Source organism: Urocampus carinirostris, chromosome 19 (genome assembly GCF_059441175.1).
Source record: "Urocampus carinirostris isolate Australia breed hairy pipefish chromosome 19, RoL_Ucar_1.0, whole genome shotgun sequence".
NCBI classification, from domain to species: Eukaryota; Metazoa; Chordata; class Actinopteri; order Syngnathiformes; family Syngnathidae; genus Urocampus; species Urocampus carinirostris.
Genome location: NC_142367.1, coordinates 4,165,862 through 4,186,082, shown reverse-complemented (window position 1 = coordinate 4,186,082; position 20,221 = coordinate 4,165,862). Strand labels below are relative to the sequence as shown.

General features: G+C 38.4%; 2 protein-coding genes across 5 annotated transcripts in view; both read left to right on the top strand.

Annotated features, from left to right (window-relative positions):
• The first annotated feature begins 6,228 nt into the window (after nt 1–6,228).
• Nucleotides 6,229–19,865, top strand: lrrc20 (leucine rich repeat containing 20). 3 transcript variants are annotated; one of them, XM_088323095.1, is made up of 5 exons: nt 6,229–6,376; nt 11,013–11,094; nt 12,990–13,139; nt 14,018–14,185; nt 19,416–19,865. In XM_088323095.1, exons 2-5 carry the CDS (start codon nt 11,025–11,027, stop codon nt 19,544–19,546), a joined length of 519 nt encoding a protein of 172 aa, XP_088179221.1. In that variant the 5' UTR covers nt 6,229–6,376; nt 11,013–11,024; the 3' UTR covers nt 19,547–19,865. The 3 variants fall into 3 exon arrangements, with proteins under 3 accessions (XP_088179221.1, XP_088179220.1, XP_088179222.1); XM_088323094.1 differs by lacking the exon at nt 6,229–6,376 and adding an exon at nt 9,697–9,950; XM_088323096.1 differs by lacking the exon at nt 6,229–6,376 and adding an exon at nt 10,526–10,769.
• Nucleotides 6,236–20,221, top strand: part of ppa1a (inorganic pyrophosphatase 1a) — a 28,960-nt gene continuing 14,974 nt past the window's right edge. The window contains exon 1 of one of the 2 annotated variants that reach the window (XM_088323093.1): nt 6,236–6,376. The gene's annotated coding sequence lies outside the window, so the exon portion shown is untranslated. Of the gene's footprint in view, nt 6,377–14,043; nt 14,186–20,221 lie in introns of those variants that run through there. The other variant, XM_088323092.1, reaches the window with a different exon arrangement.

The window sequence follows — 20,221 nt, the reverse complement described above, 5'->3', positions numbered from 1 at the left end:
AATTGCAGACTACAGAGTGCACCTCATTAAAAGTTGCATGCTCAAATTTAAGAACCAAACTCAATTTTCTTTCTACAAGTCAAGTCAAGTCATTTTTATTTGTATAGCCCTAAATCACGAAGAGTCTCAAAGGGCTTCACAGATTATTACACTATATTACACAGACTATTTTTCAGCCGACGAGAAGAGTAGGTTATTCATATGCTATGGAGTAGAAGTGAGTTTTAAGTTTAGATTTAAACATTTCCACTGAGGTTGCAGATCGGATCTCAGGGGGAAGAGCATTCCACAGCACCGGTGCCCGGATGGAGAACGCTCTCGAACCAGCAGAACACTTCTTTGCTCTTGGGATCACCAGAAGACCGGCACTCTCAGATCGTAGGCTTCGGACCGGGACATAGGGGCAGATCAGATCTGAAAGATAAGAGGGAGCAAGTCCATGTATGATTTTGTATAATACTAAGAGTACCTTGAAATCACATCTAAGGCTAACTGGGAGCCAATGCAGGTTAGCCAAAATCGGTGTTATGTGATCGTACTTTTTTGTCCTAGTTAAAAGCCTCGCTGCGGCATTTTGTACCAGCTGAAGAGACTTGATTCTAGACTTCGGGAGACCAGAGAGTAGTGCATTACAGTAATCGAGACGGGAGGTAACAAATGCATGAATTATAATTTCCGCATCCGACTGAGACAGTATTGAACGGATTTTAGCAATGTTACGAAGATGGAAGAAAGCAGTTCTAGTAATTTTCGTTACATGCATTTCAAAGGATAGATCAGGGTCAAATATGACACCTAAATTTTTAACTGAGTCACTCTGTGTGATGTAACATTTGTCAATGTTCACAGCAGTTTTTGAGAATAAGTCACGGCATTTAGATGGACCAATGACTAACATTTTGGTCTTTTCAGAGTTAAGACGCAAGAAATTGAGTGACATCCACTCTTTTATCTCAATGAGGCAGGCCTCCAAATTTCCACAGTTTAGTGTGGGAGATTCCTCCAACGGAAGACATAGTTGAGTGTCGTCTGCGTAGCAGTGGAAGCTGATATTGTACTTGCGAATAATATCACCTAATGGAAGCATGTAAATGCTGAAAAGAAGGGGGCCAAGCACTGAACCCTGTGGAACACCGCAGGTAACATTAAAGGGCTCAGATGTCAAAAGACCTGCAAGACCGGGTGGAAACATGTTGGCATGGAGATGGATGTGTATTACTAGGCTGTGCTTGCCCAAGACCCACCACAGGAAATGGTGCCCCTACAACCCAAGTGGTTAAGAGATCCAACCAACCAACCAACCAACCAACCAACCAAAAGCCACGCCATATTTAAAGTTACAGGTTTAAACAGCCACTCAAATTAACTTATTCACATCTATTTCTTACACTTTAAGGCCGGCGTGCAGCGGACGCCTGACTGAGTCATTTTCAGTTCAGATCATGTGACCTTTCAAGATGCCGAATTACAAAAACAAGCACAAATTTACAACTACACTAAAAGAAAACGCGAATGAGGGCTTTGTAGCGTAAAATGTGAGCCCTATATTTCTAGACGACAGCACCAGAGCCACCATATGATGGAAAATAGTGCCTTATTTAGACACAGAAGTGTCTTTTTGTCTTGTTGTCATTTGTGGTTGTCAGAGTGCCGGACCTAATTGCATTCGCTTGTTAACGTTCCTCAAGGATCAAAGAAAACTTCAGCAACTTGGCACTATGATATGGAAAGAGAAGTGCAACGTCTTTTGACAGATAACTTCTACAGCTGCTCAATTCAGATGTATAAATTGAGGACTTGATTTGTTGGTGAAAAGTTGAAAAATCGCGAGTATATTGTAAATATTAAATAAAGTACCATTAAACCTATCAATGAATAATGTTAGCAAATAAATCAATTAATGTCTCCTCTGAAAGGGTCTCATAAATATTTCCAGACATCACCGCAGTGTTTTGTATTAAGAGAGCATGCATTGTGGAAAAGAACAGCTTGCCATTTTCCTCTGCGCCGCCATGTTTAAGAAAAAAAAAAACACCACACACACCAGACCGGATTTCAAGCCGCGGTGTTTAAAATGTCGCAAAAAATTGGCGGCTTGTAGTCCGGAATTTACGGTCGTTCCAAACTGACGTGAAAAATAATACCTAAAAAACGTTTGCTGGTTGCCATTCTTTCCAAAGCTAATGACATTGTTGAGGAACAGCTTTTCTTCCTCCCTGTGTACATTTTATCACGGTTGAGAGGAGGTCGATTTTCAAAGGAAAGTCTAAAAAAAAAAAAAAATTCGGTTTTTATTCAGTTGTCACCAGTGAACCTTTTAAACTGCGCGCGTGCGCAATTGCGCACTGCTCGCTCATTCTCAGCGCACAAGAAAATCTAGCCAGCGCACAAAAATGAGGGCTCAAAATTACTAATTAAGAAGCGACTTAAGTCAAAGTTACAGTGCATGAAGGTAAAAATACACGGGTTCCCCTGACGTTGTGTCCTAAATGCGGTATTTTGAAGTCGAGTCGAAGTAGAAAAAAGTTGAGTAAAGTTAGTAGAGTTTGTCGAGAACCGGCTTCTTCGGCTCGGTTCACTAAAAGGAACCGGCTCTTTCGGGTTCTAACGGCTCTTCAGGTTGTTTTTGCTCCTTCAATCCCAACATGACCAAATATTATGTAGAATTATGCACAAAATGACTTAAAGCAAGGGGGGAATTGAACAAAAAAAAGAAAAAAATACCACAATGAAAAAGTAATAAAAGCTGAGAAAAAAAGAAACAAAAGGAAGAGAAAGTTTGTGTCGCATTCAAATAATTTCCAAATATATCGAGTGAATCCAGTTGCCAACACTGTACTTCCACTAAAAAATGTGATTAAGTACAGTTCTGTATCTTACAACCGACTAAATAAGCCCCCCAAAATGTTAATATTATGCGACAAAATATATCAGGAAATAAAAAGAAATGGATATCTTGTGAAAGAATTGCAAGAACAAACGACGTTTGTATGCAGTACAACCTTTCCAATAGTACATGAGTCAATTCATTCAAAAGAGAAAAATGATTTTGCATCGCCGGATACTCAGCAAAATGTAACTTGATGTCAAGTTTTGGACATGTTTGACAATTAATTATCTTGCCACACTTGGGATTATGGTTGCTCACTGTTGTTTCAAGCGTTGCTCACCGACTTTGTGTGAATGCCAGACCCGTGGAAAATTAGAGGGAACATTGGTTGTCACCAATTTTCAATATAAAAATAAAATAAAATACCACCTCAAACAAACTCAAAAACAGGCAGGCATAAGAGCATTTCATCAGGAGATGTGGAAAAATAAAAGACATTATACATAACTGGTAGTGCGGTGGAATATACTTCGAACACTAGGAGTTGGCATTACTGGGTAAGAACCCTCTTGCCCAATATTTTAACAAGTAAGTCAGCAGTGCAAAAAAGTATCAATCCTCCTTTATTGGTTCTGTTGCCATAGTGATAATGGATTTACAATTTTTTGTTAAAGAACAGTAACATGTTTACATTTTGGTTGTAGCTCATTGCTTTCTTTTTTTCATGTGTTCATGTCAATTAGTGGTGTTGCCACAATAGACAACTTTACCACACAAATTACTACTGACCTTTCTTTTCTGTGATTAAAAAAAAAGTCCTCACCGCGCGGCGCTTCCAATTTGCCTGTCATATTTAGCTCCTGATAGGGGTCAGCGCAAAGATTTGTCCTTTACTTCTGCCCAGCAGGCAGGATGCAGCAGCAGGCCAGGTAGGAGGAGGTGCTAAAAGTGTGCCAGTTAATCACAACTGAGGCCAAGAGTTGGCGAGTGGAATGCGTGATCTAGTAACTGAAATACTCTACAGTAAAAGTAACTATTTACCAGGGAAAGTAACTATTTCCGTTACTTTAGAAATAAATTGTTGTATGTCAAATCATTTGAAATTTTCTGAGCAAATACGAAACACTGTGGTGATGTCTTTCACCAGGGTTTACTTGTAGAGATGGGAATTCCTACTATATTTAAACAACCGGCTTTTTTCACATGGCTCTTTCGTGTCCTAAACGGCTCTTCAGGTATATTTTTTTGGTTGCTTTAATCCCTACATTACCAATTACCATGTGCATCATGCACAGAATGACTTAATAACAGGGAAAAGTATAGAAAAAAAGGGAAATAGGGGAAAAAAACAAAATAATAAAAGAAAAAAGAGTGATTAAAGAAAAATACTTGACATTATTATGTCAACTCATTACCACTGAAAAACTCAGGAAATATGACTACATTATTTATGAATGTGAAAAAAAAGATAAAATACAGAACAATTCAAACCTTTTTTAAAAATCAACGGATTTAAATTTAACAACACAGAATCCCTGAAAAATGCACATTGACAAATTACCAGAGAGAAAAGGCGTTTCGGAAAGAACCGGCTGTTTATTAGTGGGAAGCTGGCTCCCTTTGTTCACTTCCAAGAGCCATCTCATGGAGCCATTTCGTTTTTTCAGTCTTCCATTATCTGCACTGCTTATCCTCAGTAGAGTCACAGTGTTGCTGGAGCACATCCCACCTATCTTCTGGCAGTGGGCAAGGGACTCTTTGAACTGGTTGCCAGCCAGCTGCAGGGCACACAGGGTCAGACAACTCACTCGCTCGCTCACACTTGGGGACAATTTGAACCAACCAATTAACCTGACATGCATGATCTTGGAATGTGGGAGTAAACCAGAGTGCACGGAGGAAATCTAGGCAAACATGGGAGAACATGCAAACCCAGCACAGAAAAGCTGGATTTGATTCCATGACCTCAGAACTGTGTGGCGGTCGCGCTAACCACTCAGCCGCCATGCCGCCTGACACGATTCTGTTGACGCACAAATGAAAACAGCACTGGCGCTTTCAGGGGTTCACATTTCTCGCAACTCTGTCACGAAGCGGTGCGGGACACAGGAAAATAGGACCCATTCGCGTAGACGTACTCACAATTTATTGGGGGAAGGATGAGGAGGGTGCGCACACTCGATCCGGGGATCGATGGTCGCGGAGTGGATTAGAAATCCAAACAAAAGAAAAGTTGTCAAAAACAAACAAACTGATCAGATCAAAAACAAAACAGGATCAAATACGGGCAGATTCACAGAACTAGGCATTTAACAGGTTTTAACAGAAGTCTCACAGAAGTCTCACGGAGTTTAACCACGTTTAACAAACGTTCCAGCCACGCACAGTACAAAGGAGCGCGCTTAAGTACTCCAAGAGCATCAGTCCAATGCGTCTCAGGGGCGGGGCCAGCTGGGCGCCATGACAACCGTGCAGGACATGACAAACTCAGCCTTCATTTGCCTTTTCTTTCAGTACATTACTAAATGCTATATTCAAGATTGCTGTCTAACTATGGTAGTCGCTATTTTGAATAGTGACATATTCTAAAACGCATGATGTAAAGAACTCTGAGGAGAGCAGAAAACCGCGCCGTTGAAAATGGTGTCAGGTTTGCAAAGACACTAGTGTAACTACAGCAAAAGCAATTTGTTAGATTACCCCGTTACTGATCAAATAAAGCTATGATGTAACGATGTCATTTATAACAGCGTTACTCCCAACTAGAAATAAGAATGGGCCTAAAAAAATCCAAACCCACCTGACCTGGCCCGGGGGTATAAAAGGCCGTACCAGCCCTAGCTCAAATGATTAACTCGAGTTTGAGAGAGCGGCCCGAAGTAAACCTGAAGCTGTACTTTTGCAGGCGAAGTACTTTCATAGTTTAGTGTTTAGCACATTCGCCTATATGCGAAAAGTCCCCGGTTCAAGACTGGGTAGAAACATATGTCGGCCTGGACAAGGATAGGCTCCACCCGGCTGTACGCACCGCAGGAAATGGTGCCCTTACAACCCTAGTTGTTAAAGAATTCCAACCAAGAAGCAAAAATTAGTCATCCCAATAATTACTTGAGTAAAATAAGTGCATGCTGAGCAGATCCTCCATGAAAAAAAAAAAAAGAGCGAGAGAGAAGCCCGGCCAGGCCTGGCCCGACTGAATGATTGACACTTCATGCCAGACCCTGCCCGAAATTCCCAACACTGTTAATAATGAAACACAAAATCTTCAGTCACTATTTGTTACCCTGAACGGTGTGTGTACGATGTCATAGAGGAAATGTCACAACATAGAAAGGAGAGTTAAAAAAAAAGGATTTTTCTAGTGTTTGAGCGCACAGTGAGTCAGGAATTTTTTTAAACAAAAGCAGTGTAGTGAAGGGAATTCTAGCAAATGCTGTATGTTCTAAAGAATGCAACCTATTATATGCATTCTTCTAACTAACCAGAAATGTACCATCGAGCGAGGGCTAAAGCAAGTACCTTAAAGAAGCTGATCAGCACCGACAGGTAGGATGAATTTAACTCAGGTAGGCAACTTAATTACAATATTTATTCATCCATTCTCAGATAGGGTATCCTCACATATAGATGGAATTAAGCTTAGCATCTCAAAGGGATACTGTGTAATATCTGACCACTAAATGTCTATATTGTGTCGTGTAACAGAAAGCAAGTTCTAAAAAGCATAAGCAATATTATTAGCTATGGAGAATCAAAGCGATCTAATCATTTCTCAGGTTTTTTGAGGGTACCCTTAGCAACAAGATGGTGGACAAAAATGTCAGCACCCTCAGGGTGAAACTCATGTTTTGTAATAAAAGTTCAAACTTTTTGACTTGCAAGTATATTTTTAAATGCAGGTTTATATGATAGTTCATGTATTTTGCTACTATTTGCTATTATCAGAAAAATACAAACTACAGAGACTCGAAGTGACCAAAACATGACAATTTTTTTCTCATTTTTGTTTTCGCCCTGCCTTTTGGAAAGAAAGAGAAAAAAATGAAAAGAGGGAAAGGGAAAAAATGATGAAAAAAGGAAAAAAGAGAGAAGGAATAAAAAAAAAGAAATACAAAAAAGAGTAAACCAAAAAAAATAAAGAATAAAATAAATAACAAAAAAGGCAGGGAAAAAAACAGCAAAAGCGTGGAAGTCTCAAGCCAAGTCACGTTTATTTGTTTAGCCCTTTATCACAACGAGTCTCAAACGGCTGAACAGACAACAGATTATTGCAAACTGCAGGCTATTATTACATCATCCCCTAATCTAAAACCTTCATGAGGGCAATGAAAAACTCAAAAACCTGAGGAAAATTAAGAAACCTTGAGAAGGGACCGCACATGAGGTAATGCCCTTCCAGCATGACCAAGCTGCAATGGATGTTGCAATAATAAATAATACACAGATATTGTCAACATGAAATATAGATTATTCATATGCTATAGAATAGAAGTGTGTTTTAAGCTTAGATTTAAACATTTCCACTGACGTTGCAGATCGAATCTCAGTGGGCAGAGTATTCCACAATAGGTCAAAAGTGGCCCAATTTTTATTTTAGGAACATTGTTTTGCAAATTATATACATACATCAGACACTAAAAAATCAGATTAGCATTAAAACAAAAGAGAAATAAAGAAGGAAATGATAAAGAAAAAAGATAAACGACAAACAGGGACAAAGGACAGAAAATGAGAAAAGGAAAATTGGGAAAATTGTAAAAAAGAGTAAAAGAAAAGAGAACTGTAAGAGAAAAAGAAAAAAAAGAAAAAAGACAGGAAAAAGGGATCAAGAAAATGTTTAAAAAAGAGAGAAAAAATAAAGAAAGAATTACGTGCAAAAAGGACACATTTAGTTTTTTTGTGGTGCCCTTAGCAGCAGGATAGCCAACAATGATGCCAGCTCATGTTATGTAAATTTTAACAAAATTCTTGACCTACACGTATCGTAAAAAATGCGCATTTATATGGTAATTAATGTATTTTGGCTTATTATTACAAATAATGTTGTTTAATGTTTGTTTATATGAATGACCCACTAGAAGGCGCTAAAGAATACACAATTTCCCTATTAAGCTTTGTTAAAAAGATTTTCAAAACTAACCTTGAGCTTCGCTTAATAAGTAAAATAATGGTACAATGAGTCAAGTCAAGTCATGTTTATTTGTATAGCCCTTAATCACAAGGAGTCTCAGTGTAAACTAACTCTGTAATTTAGCATTGATTCAATATAGTTTTCAACTTAATTGCTAATATGATTGGAATCAGTAAAGGTTATTGTATTTTTGCTTACCACCCAGATTAATACTGTAGTGTTTTTTTATTTTTTATTTTTAAAAGCGTTTTATTTTTACCACTGGGAAGCGCCAAATAATATAAACTGCGTAAAGCACACGTATTAACCAGTGCCGCCTCAGTTATATGATATAATTAAAAAAATCTTCTTGATGTAGTAAATTAATAGTTAAAATAATTTTCATCGTCGATGTTATCAATTTCTCGTAGTGCAGGTGAGCCTTTAACGACGAATGCTAGAATATCAACATTTAATGTTCTATTTTCGCTCGTTAGGCTGCCATTATTCTGTGCAGCTTTGAGCCTCACTTTAGGAAATGCAAATCAGGCCAACCTTTAGTTTTAAATTAAAATTGTCGTTTCTTGTCTTGGTCAAAAAGCCTTTCTGTCATCACGTACCACACATTTGATTACTAATGTAAGAATTATAGAGTAAATTGGTTTGCAACTAAATCGCGCAGTTATGATGCTCACTAAATGTGGAAATTCCAGCCCTTTTTAGAGAACAGTCTCTTTTGGCTCAGCTCACTAAAAAGAGTCGACTCTTTCGCCTCCAAAACGTTCTTCGGGTATTTTTTATTCTTCTTGGTTTATTAGCAAAAATAATAAAAAATTGTGAACCAAACTAATACATTTTGAAAATGCATTATGCTACCATATTACAAAAGCCTTTTTTTTGTTTTAATATACAGTAATTTTTTACTTCATTTTAAGTTTCACATTGTTTAAACCAGACAAACAACACCAAATACGCCACTCTATTGACCAGTCGAAAGAGAGACAGGAAAAGAGAGAAAGATAAAAAGACAGAGTAAAAAAAGGAGAGGACAAGAGAGGGAGAAAGGAGGATGGAGAGACAAAAGAGACAGCATGAGAGAGGCAGGGCGAGTGGGAGAGAGAGAAACAGAGCATTAGAGAAAGAGCAAGAGAGAGACACACAGAGATATCATGGACAGAAATTGATAGAGAAAAGCAAAAGAGAGAGAGAGAAAGAGAGAGAGAGAGAGAGAGAATAAGTCAGGAAGAAAAAGAGAGAGCAAGAGAAAAAGAGAGAGGGAAAGACAGATGAAAAAGAGAGGAGATACATGAAATGATCTGCATTTATATAGCGGTTTTCAAGTCAATGACTTCCCAAAGCGCTTTACAATGTGCTCCACATTTCCTAATAGCGGCCTTGCAGCCATGTAAGGCGCTTACCTGCTTATTGGAGGTATAAGGGGTTCAGTGTCTTACCCAAGGACACTTCAACATGTAACACGGACGAGCCAGGATTCGAACTGGGATCCCTTGATCCCAAGACAAGCGCGAGAGGGATAAAGAAACAGAGAGAGAAAAATAGAGACAAAAATAGACATAGAGGAAAGAGAGAGAGAGAGAGAGAGAGAGAGAGAGAGAGAGAGAGAGAGAGAGAGAGAGAGAGAGAGAGAGAGAGATTGAATGATGGAACGAAAGAGGCAGAAAAAGAGTGGTCTCGTCGTTCACTTTAAAGAGCCGGCTCATAAAGAGCCGGCTCATAAAGCCGTATCGTTCGCTATAGACAAAGCGCTATTTTCCGGTAGCCTAGCTAATTCGAGGATCAAACCCTCACTATTTTCACATGCCGGGTTTTTTTTTTTCCTTAAGTTTATTATTTAGATTAAACTTAGGTTTTAGTGATGGTAAAAAAATAATTTACGAGCTTCTTCTTTGGCATTTCTTCCTGTTCGATGCCGGGTTAAAAATACACCCTGCCAAATTTGACTAGTGCTCTGTCATGAGCTTGCGTTAGATGACTTCCGGGACAGCCAGGGTAAGTTTATGTCGTCTCCTTTTTAAAAATCAAATACTTTAAATTTCGTATGTACTGTAGCTTAACATAGTGTTAAATTGGCAGTTAATGAAAATGTCAAGAAGTTATTTCCACGGCAATGAGTAGTTGCTGCCTCACGATATCATGTTTCATTGAATGGTCTTCCCATGATAAATTCCCCGAGCGTTATTTTGTTTTTTTCTGCTTTTAACCTATTGTATTATAGGAATTGTTAAGCAATAGTACAGCAGGGAACATTATAGTGTTCACATTTATTTTCACAACTATATCAACACTGTTATTTGTATTACTCAATCCATACCTGTCAACCTTCACGGCTCCATGCCCGTACAAACTGTCGTATTTTCCCTTACAAAATAATATTACACCAGATTTTTTTCCCAGAGTGATGCATGATGGGAAATCCCCAGGTGGCAGACGCATGCGCACAGTAGCATCAAACCGCTCTCTTCGTTTGCAACAAAAAAAACGTTCCGAGATAGAGGCTTCCGCGGCAAATTCGTTTTTTCCGTACAGACTATCTTTTACGTCGTACACATCTTAAAATGCAATATAACTGTACTTTGTATGGCAAAAACGTACAGGTTGACAGGTATTCTCAATCGTTTCCATTTTTAATTCCAACAGTGTTTGCTAGTAATTGGCCCCGCCTATCGGCCAATAAACCCCCAGTGTGTAAATTTTGACCACTAGAGGGCAATGTTGTCTAAAAACTGGATAGCAGCTAGATGCCAGACAAACATGGCAGCGACTACTGGGTATGGATTCAACTATGTAAAAGGAATATGGCTGCAATAGGTAATTTATGTTTTTTCTCTTTCTCTCATTCCTATGGAGTCTTTATTATTCTCTTTGTCTTTTTCTCTCGCTCTTTCTTTCCCACTTTGTTTCTGTTTCTCTCTACCTCTCTCTCTATCTTTCCTTTGATCTACTCATCCAGCCCCTGCAAGAATCATTTGTCTACCATGTGGCCCTCGAGCTATAATGAGTTTGTCATCCCTGATGTAAAACAGGAATATTTTTGTGTTCTATCTACAATAGGCACATAACAAAATGGCAGAGGCAGTGGTTAACGTGGCCAGGAAGATTAACGCAACCGCAGAGGAGGGAAAAGATCACCTGGGTAAATGCACAGTTTTATTTTTTATTTATTCTGTGCAAATAAATTCAAACAAGAAGGATATTTAGCCAAATTGACTTCATTTTATGTGTTTTTGGCATACAACTACTTACTATCCGATTTTTGGGATTCCCCACTTTTATCTTCTCAAAATATAGCATGCCATTTTTCAAGTGCCTTGCTCTTTTCTAATGATCAGCAGAGTAATTGTAACATTCATCCATTACAATAGATGGCAGCAGATCACTATATTTTCACTTTAATATGCTAATTATCTGCTCATAAGGTTGTACAGGTAAAATATATTAAATAACCTGTTTGAGATTGCAACTGCAAAAAACAATAAAATGAATACAATAAGATAAAAATGACCAACCCACCAATATAAAAAGCTGGAATAATAAAGAAGCACAGTTGGGGTGCTATCCAGCCACTCGCCTCAGGTTCTTGCCCTCTAGGGAGAATGGTGTGCCAGGCCTTTACAAAAGGCTTGCACATAATTTTACTGGTTTTAGTAACTAATGGTTTGGTATTACTAGTTATACTAATAAATACTACTGTTTATTGCGGCACAGTTCTGAGTTCACGGGTTCAAATCCAGCTACCGGACTTCCTGTGCGGAGTTTTTATGTTCTCCCCGTGCTTGCCTGGGTTTCCTCCAGGCACTCCGGTTTCCTCCCACATTTCAAAAACATGCATTTCAGTTGAATTGGCCGGTCCAAATTGTCCCTAGGTGTGAATGAGCGAGCGAGTTGTCTGTCCCTTTGTGCCCTGCGATTGGCTGGCAACCAGTTCAGGGTGTCCCCTGCCCACTGCCCGAAGATAGCTGGGATGGGCTCCAGCACCCCCGCGACCCTACTGAGGATAAGCGGTGCAGATAATGGATGGATGGATGGATATTACTAATCCTAAAAATTCAAGGTGCACATATCTCTCAAAGTCCCATCCCTCTCCAGATTGCTCCCCTTCATGAAACAGATTGCACTGGTTTCCATGGTTACCAGTAGCAAAGAAGCCCCCTAAACTGACTACCAGTGTCACTACTACCACTCATGGGACTAGTTCTATTAGTCCCATGAGTGGTAGTAGTGTGAAGTTTGCATGTTCTCCCCATGCTTGCGTGGGTTTCCTCCGTGCACTCCGGTTTCCTCCCACATTCCAAAAAAACATGCATGTTAGGTTAATTGGCTGGTCCAAATTGTCCCTAGGTGTGAATGAGTGAGCGAATTGTTTGTCCCTGTGTGCCCTGCGACTGGCTGGCAACCAGTTCAGGGTGTCCCCTGCCCAATGCCTGAATATAGCTGGGATGGGCTCCATCACCCCCCGCAATCTTACTGAGGATAAGTGGTGAAGATAATGCATGGATGGAGGAATAATAATAATCATTATTAATGTTATTGTTATTGTTGTTGTCATAACTTAGGACAGTTTTTCTAAGCACTAAGTTGTAATTAACATTTCATGCTATTCAAGTCTCTTTCCTTTTTTCTTTTCAAAGTCTATATATTAAATGTTTTACCCCGGAGTGCCATGTCTAATCTTTTTGCATACATGTTTCACAACGTTGAATTCAATGATAATAAAGACAGTTGTAATCCTGATATTATAATGGTTGTGGTTGTTGTTTTCCTAGGAAAAATATATGAAAATATTGTGAAACTTTAAAAAAACCAGATGCAAAAAATAAAGTGAAATCTGAAATTACAACAAAATTCAGGCAACATGATAATATAACATTTAAAAATGGAAAAATAAACTGGTACTGGGAATTTTAAACATGGTGCGCTTCACGATTTTTTTAATGAAAAAAACTTCCTTGACTCCAGAACGGTTGGAAAACACAGCTTCAGAAAACCGCAATCCACTTACTCTTCCTGTTTTTTTTCTTCTCCCTACAGACTTGTCCAACTGCAAGCTCATGTTATTCCCAGACGGCGTTTTTAAGGTTCTCAGTAGCATGTCCGAGAACATCCGAGTTGTCACCCTGGCGGATAACGTGATGAAGGCCATTAGTAGCAAGTTCTTCACAACTTTCACTCAACTCACAGGTCTGCAATTAAAAGTTAAAGGGAACTCTAAATGCCGTGACTTCTTCTCAAAAACTGCTGTGAACCTTGACAAATGTCACATCACACAGAGTGACTCAGTTAAAAATTTAGGTGTCATATTTGACCCTGATCTATCATTTGAGATGCATGTAAAGCGAATTACTAGAACTGCCTTCTTCCATCTTCGCAACATTGCTAAAATCCGTTCAATACTGTCTCAGTCTGATGCGGAAACAATAATTCATGCATTTGTTACCTCCCGTCTCGACTACTGTAATGCACTACTTTCCGGTCTCCCGAAGTCCAGAATCAAGTCTCTTCAGCTAGTACAAAATGCCGCAGCGAGGCTTTTAACTAGGACAAAAAAGTACGATCACATAACACCGATTTTGGCTAACCTGCATTGGCTCCCAGTTAGCCAAAGATGTGACTTCAAAGTTCTCTTAGTACTGTACAAAATCATACATGGACTTGCTCCCTCTTATCTTTCAGATCTGATCTGCCGCTATGTCCCGGTCCGAAGCCTGCGATCTGAGAGTGCCGGTCTTCTGGTGATCCCGAGAGCAAAGAAGTCTTCTGCTGGTTCGAGAGCGTTCTCCATCCGGGCACCGGTGCTGTGGAATGCTCTTCCCCCTGAGATCCGATCTGCAACCTCAGTGGAAATGTTTAAATCTAAACTTAAAACTCACCTCTACTCTATTGCATACGAATAACCTACTCCTCTTGTCGGTTGACAATAGTCTGTGTAATATAGTGTAACAATCTGTGAAGCCCTTTGAGACTCTTCGTGATTTAGGGCTATACAAAAATAAATGACTTGACTTGACTTGACTTAACTGGAAAGAAACTCCTTTTGACTATAACAATTTCATTTTCAGAGCTTGATCTTCACGGAAACCTTCTCAGTAAACTACCTGACTCGTTGGAAGAATTGAAACAGTTGACCAGCATCGATTTGGCCAATAACAAGTTCAAAGAGTTCCCTGAAAAGCTTACTCGAATCACCACGTTGGAACGGATCAACCTGGAGGGGAACAACATCACTGGTAATGAGAACTACCACTCTATCTTTTAATAGGAAATGCCCAGGTAGGCTAAACAATAGCAAGTGTTCCCAGTTCACAAAACGGTGCACACATGCTTTCATTATACGAACAGGAGAATTTTATTATTATTATTTTGAATACACATGTTTTATATCCTTCAATTTGTCACATTTACATGCTTTTTTGCGAATTTAGGGGTCTATAAATGATCTGGATAAATAATTGATTGAAAAATTCATCTGAAAAGGCAAGAGTATATTATAGAACATCTTAAAAGCGTTTTCTGGAGACCGACGTGAGTTTTTCGATCTTTTTAGCAGGAAAACCAATGAAAAACCTGTTACTCAAGCTCACACTCCTGGAGGTGTCGCGTTTTTATATTGTGTTTAAAAGGTAATACTCTAGATTTCTGAGTGCTGATTGCAGTTACCTCAGATTTCCATCAGAGGACGTCAAATATTAACTCTATAAAATAGTCATTAGTCTTATAATTTTGAAGGAGCTACACTTTTATTTAATATTTCGTGGTGCAGTGACTTGGCAATTAATTTCTAATTATGTCAAAAACACACAACAAATTTGATTAATAACAAGAAATAAATTGAAATGTAGTAGATTTTCTGGAGCGGTGGGTGTATTGTGAGAAGTTAAAATGGCAAATGATAGAAATAAGATTTTCGATGACGTGTTTGAAGTGCATTTTTATGTTTTTTGTTTTTTACGATTGCACCAGTACTTCTTATTAGAGAGGGATTCTTAATAATAAAGTCAGCTGGAGTACTTGGATGCTTCGTAGAGAGAGAGCACCAAACCATGTATTTAAGACTTTTTTAAGACCATTGTTAAGCACATGGCATTAGAGTGGGCGCCTTCGGTCTCGAGTTCCCAGTAAAGAGAAAGAATGCTGCTTGCAGTCCGCTTTTAAAAGCTAGCGTGTGATGTCAGTGACTCCCAGAAGCGCGTCGCAAGGCGAGGTACTTGAAAATTTCTTGATTAAAGTTGGGGTGTGGGATTTGAAAATTAAATCTGCAGTCATAACATTAAGCCAGGAGATTGCGGCAGAGTAACACATAATTTAAATGCATTTCTTAGAGGCGCTCAAATAATCTCTTCTTTTTAAAATCTTTTTGAGGGTTTGTTCCGCTCCTAACAGGCCTGATAAAAGCAGATGGGCGCAATAAAAAAATAAAGCATAAGGGCTCTTTGAACTCAGTTGGGCATATAGAATAGAATAAAACGCTTTATTATCATTACACAAAGTGTCAATGGAATTTAGAGCCCCACATAGTGCACAGATACACATAGAATTTAAAGTAAAATAGAATTTAAAAGTTACACTGAATTAACAAAAGTCACGTAGAAATTCAAAGTAGTGAAATTACCAGTATGATAAAAAAGAAACTAATACCTAAAAATAGTTAATAGAGAAAATATTACACTTTCAACTTTTTAAGAACACCTCAAACTAACACCAAAGTTTTCATCCACACATCAAAAGGTTTTGATTTTGGCAAACACATCATCGTAAAATATTTAAAGCATCTTGCAATTAAAACTCACGGCAATGTAGGTGTAAATTATGAATCACCACACCAAGACAAGTCATCCTTATTTAGTCTCAAAGGGCTATACTGACTATTACAGACTACAGATTTATTACACCATCCCCTTGAAACCTTGAAGGTAATCCCCCTTCCAGGATGAGCAGGCTGCAATGGATGTTGCAATAACAAATAATACACAGGTATTGTCAACATAAAATATAGGTTATTCATATGCTATAGGGTAGAACTGTTTTTTAAGCTTAGATTTAAACATTTCCACTGAGGTTGCAGATCGAATCTCAGGGGGAGAGCATTCCACAGCACTGGGGCCAGAATGGAGAACGCTCTCGAACCTGCGTATCTCTTCTTGGCTCTTGGGATCACTAGTAGACCACCATTTTCAGAGCGAAGGCTCTAGACCAGAAAATAGGGGGAAATTAAATCTAAAAGATATGAGGGAGCAAGTCCATGCATGATTTTGTATACTACCAACAGAACCTTAAAATCACATCTTAAGCTAACAGGGAGCCAATGCAGGTTAGCTAAAATAGGGGTAATGTGAAGTGTTCGTTCTCTTAATTTACAATGCATTCATGTGTATTAGGTACACATTTTTCATGAGCAAATTCAAGCACGTTTTAAATATGTTAAAAAGTAATTCTCCAATTTCTGGAGTACCAAAAATATTCCGATGTGAATCATGTATTTTGTAGAGCCAAAAACTTATCTGCGATTCACAAATGTGATTTGAATTCCTGCGTGTGCATTTATCAGGATATATGATCTTTAGATATGAAGTTAATCACAAATATATTTGTTTTTAATACAGCCCCCCTCCTCTTGTATAGGTGTTGAGTAAAATTATGGTAATATACAGGACTGTCTCAGAAAATTAGAATATTGTGATAAAGTTCTTTATTTTCTGTAATGCAATTAAAAAAACAAAAATGTCATACATTCTGTATTCATTACACATCAACTGAACTATTTCAAGCCTTTTATTATTTGAATATTGCTGATTTTGGCTTACAGCTGAAAAAAACTCAAAAATCCTATCTCAAAATATTAGAATACTTCCTCAGACCAAGTAAAAAAATAATTTTATAACAGCAAAACTAAATCAAACATTTGAAAATGTCCATTGATGCACTCAGTACTTGGTTGGGAATCCTTTTGCACGGATTACTGCATCAATCCGGCGTGGCATGGAGGCAATCAGCCTGTGGCATTGCTGAGGTGTTATTGATGCCCAGGATGCTTCGATAGCGGCCTTCAGCTCATTTGCATTTGTAGGTCTGGTGTCTTTCATCTTCTTCTTAACTATACCCCACAAATTCTCGATGGGGTTCAGGTCAGGGGAATTAGCAGGCCAATCAAGGAGAGTGATGCCATGGTCAGTGCACCAGTTACTGGTGGTTTTGGCACTGTGGGCAGGTGCCAGATCATGCTGGAAAATGAAATCCTCATCTCCATAGAGCTTTTCAGCAGATGGAAGCATGTAGTGCTCTAAAATCTCTTAGTACACAGTTGCATTTACTCTGGACTTGATGAAACACAGTGGACCAACACCAGCAGCTGACATGGCTCCCCAAACCATTGCTGACTGTGGGAACTTCACACTGGATTTCAAGCAACTTGGATTTTGCTCCTCTCCAGCCTTTCTCCAGACTCTGGCGCCTTGACTTCCAAATGAAATGCAAAACTTGCTTTCGTCTGAAAAGAGGACTTTGGACCACTCTGCAACTGTCCAGTGCTTCTTCTCCATAGCCCAAGTCAGACGCTTCTTCCGTTGTCTTGAGTTCAGAAGTGGCTTGACCATGGGAATACGGCTATTATAGCCCATTTCCCGGACACGTCTTGTGAACTGTGGCTTTTGATACCTGGACTCCAGCTTCAGCCCACTGTCTTTGAAGCTCCCCCAAATTCTGGAAGCGGCTCTTCTTCACAATTTTGTTAAGGCTGCGGTCATCTCTCTTGGTTGTGCAGCGTTTCCGGCCACATTTTTCCCTTCCAACAGACTTTTTGTGGATATGCTTTGAAACTGCACTCTGTGAACAGCCTGCTCTTTGAGAAATTTCTTTTTGTGTCTTACCCTCCTGATGGAGGGTATCAATGATGGTCCTCTGGACAGCAGTCAGATCAGCAGTCTTCCCCATACTTGTGATTTAGTTTACTGAACCAAGCTGCGTGTTTTTAAGGCTCAGGAAACCCTCGCAAGGTGTTTCGAGTTAATTAGATGATTCAGGTGATTAGTTGAATAGCCTACTTGTATACTTTTTCATGATAATCTAATATTTTGAGATAGGATTTTTGAGTTTTCTTAAGCTGTAAGCCAAATTCAGCAATATTCAAATAATAAAAGGCTTGAAATAGTTCAGTTGATGTGTAATGAATCCAGAATGTATGACATATTTGTTTTTTTAACTGCATTACAGAAAATAAAGAACTTTATCACAATATTCTAATTTTCTGAGACAGTCCTGTATACCTTGCTTACATTTTCAGGCAAATCACCAATCTTTTGATTACATGGTGACACTTGGGCAATTTAAATTTTCTCATACTAGTGTGGAAATCTATGAAGATATGTCATTTTCCTGTTAACAGGTGTGCATTTTTAAGCTGTGCATCTGGGATGTAGAGAGATGGGCGTTGTTCTGTTAATAGGGGCGGGCGCAATCTTATCTTTTTGACCTCCTGCCTGTAGCTTGCCTTGGTAGCTTGCCTTTTTAGTATCCTGTCTGTAGCTGGAATGGAGAAGAGGAGATTTATGTGTGTCCCCCAGTAAATAGGGAATCACCATACTTTCTAAGTGTCCATAAACGGTTAACTTCATAAATTTGGTTTTAAAAGATTCAGAGTAAAACTAATATTAGTCACTATTTCTAAGCACAACATTTTCATTGGAAAATCTCAATATGCAAGGGATTTAGCTCAAAACTGTGTTTTTGTTTTGCATGGAATTTGATAAGTATCTTCAAGGGTTCCCACGGATTCTTGAAAAGTCTTAGTAGGCATTAAATTCATTATTCTAAAAATAAGGCTTTAATTGGCCTCTAAATGTCCTAAATCAATTTTTTGAAAGGCAGAATAAATCCGAACACATTCATGAGATTATATTTCAACTAAAAAGATTGATCATTCGTGTTATCTGATAATTCGGCAATTTACTTTAGTGGCAACATTGTTTGCCCACAATGACAAAACTATCAAAACGGTGATGTGGTTTCAGTCAGACGCATGTCTTAGGTTTACCTACAATAAAAATAGAAACTCGTGTCAGAGACGTTTACTTTTGACCATGGGAAAGTGTACATTCAAGCGTAAAAAAACAAACAAACAAAAAAAAAACAGTGCCTGGTAATTTGTCTGAGGCATGATGTGTGAAAGTCATATTTGTGTTTAATTGTTTTGTTTGATTCAATTGTGGGTTTTTTCGTCGACTTGGTTTTAAATTTGATATCCAAAGGCATAACGTCTTAATAAGTCTAGAATTTAACTTGTCTTAAGCTGTAGGAAACTTGTCTTCAATAATTTGATCAAAATAATATCATGTACAGAAAAACGTAGCCAGCTATTTGCACATTGCCCTTGAACACAGTCCACAGGAATGGACCAGTTTCTCACAATATCTAGCAGCAATCTGTTTGTAATAACTGGATTATGTTCTTCATTGACACCCACAGAAATCCCAGTGGACAAGCTAGCAGCCATGCCAGCACTCAAGTGGCTCAACGTTTCGGTCAACCCTCTGGATGCAAAAACTCAATTGGCACTCGCGTCCCCCCACAACTTTGACGTTTTAGCGGAGTTGTGAGCAATGTACTGGACCAGTGCCATTTTTGTACTGCATGATGTGTGCCTTAAAAAAATCTCTTTAATACTCTGCTCTACTCTGAAATGAGGATCAGGTGTTTTTAAACGTAGGCTGCTGTTTAAATACAAACATGACTAACTATAGACGGGGTTTCCATCTTTGGATCAAGATTGTTTTAATAACAACTTTTCTAAAATCTTTGTAAATCCTGTTATTGCTTTGGGAATTGTAAAGATTTCTACTCCAATTCATCAATATCATGTTTTTATTTGTTGTTTGATGAACTTAAACTAGTGGCACATTGATTTGCCTACCCAAACTTCTTGAGTCTTTCTTTTTTTTTTAACTAATATTTGAATACGATTGCATTGTATACCACATATTGTGATGTATTTAACTTGTCAATACACACTTTTTATTTGTGAGAAAAATGGTTGAAAACCGTTGTGAGTTACCGTCATTTTTTATCGTATATTTGGAAATTAATATTGGGCTCTGCTCATGACCAGAAATTATTAATTCGTGGAAACATTTAAATCTTTAAATGCAGATTTATTTTTGCACTATTTCATGTCATATCCAAACAAAAATAATACATAAATATTTTTACTTGAATGCAATGTACCATTATATATTAATTACAAACAATTTATTGCATGTGTACATAAAATAATT

Excerpts from the sequence above, each read along its gene's own strand:
- lrrc20 (XM_088323094.1), top strand. The coding sequence starts at position 9,930 with ATGACTTCCGGGACAGCCAGG. Across the intron at positions 11,095-12,989 it reads GGAGGGAAAAGATCACCTGG|ACTTGTCCAACTGCAAGCTC; the intron begins GTAAATGCACAG and ends TTCTCCCTACAG. Across the intron at positions 14,186-19,415 it reads GGAGGGGAACAACATCACTG|AAATCCCAGTGGACAAGCTA; the intron begins GTAATGAGAACT and ends TGACACCCACAG.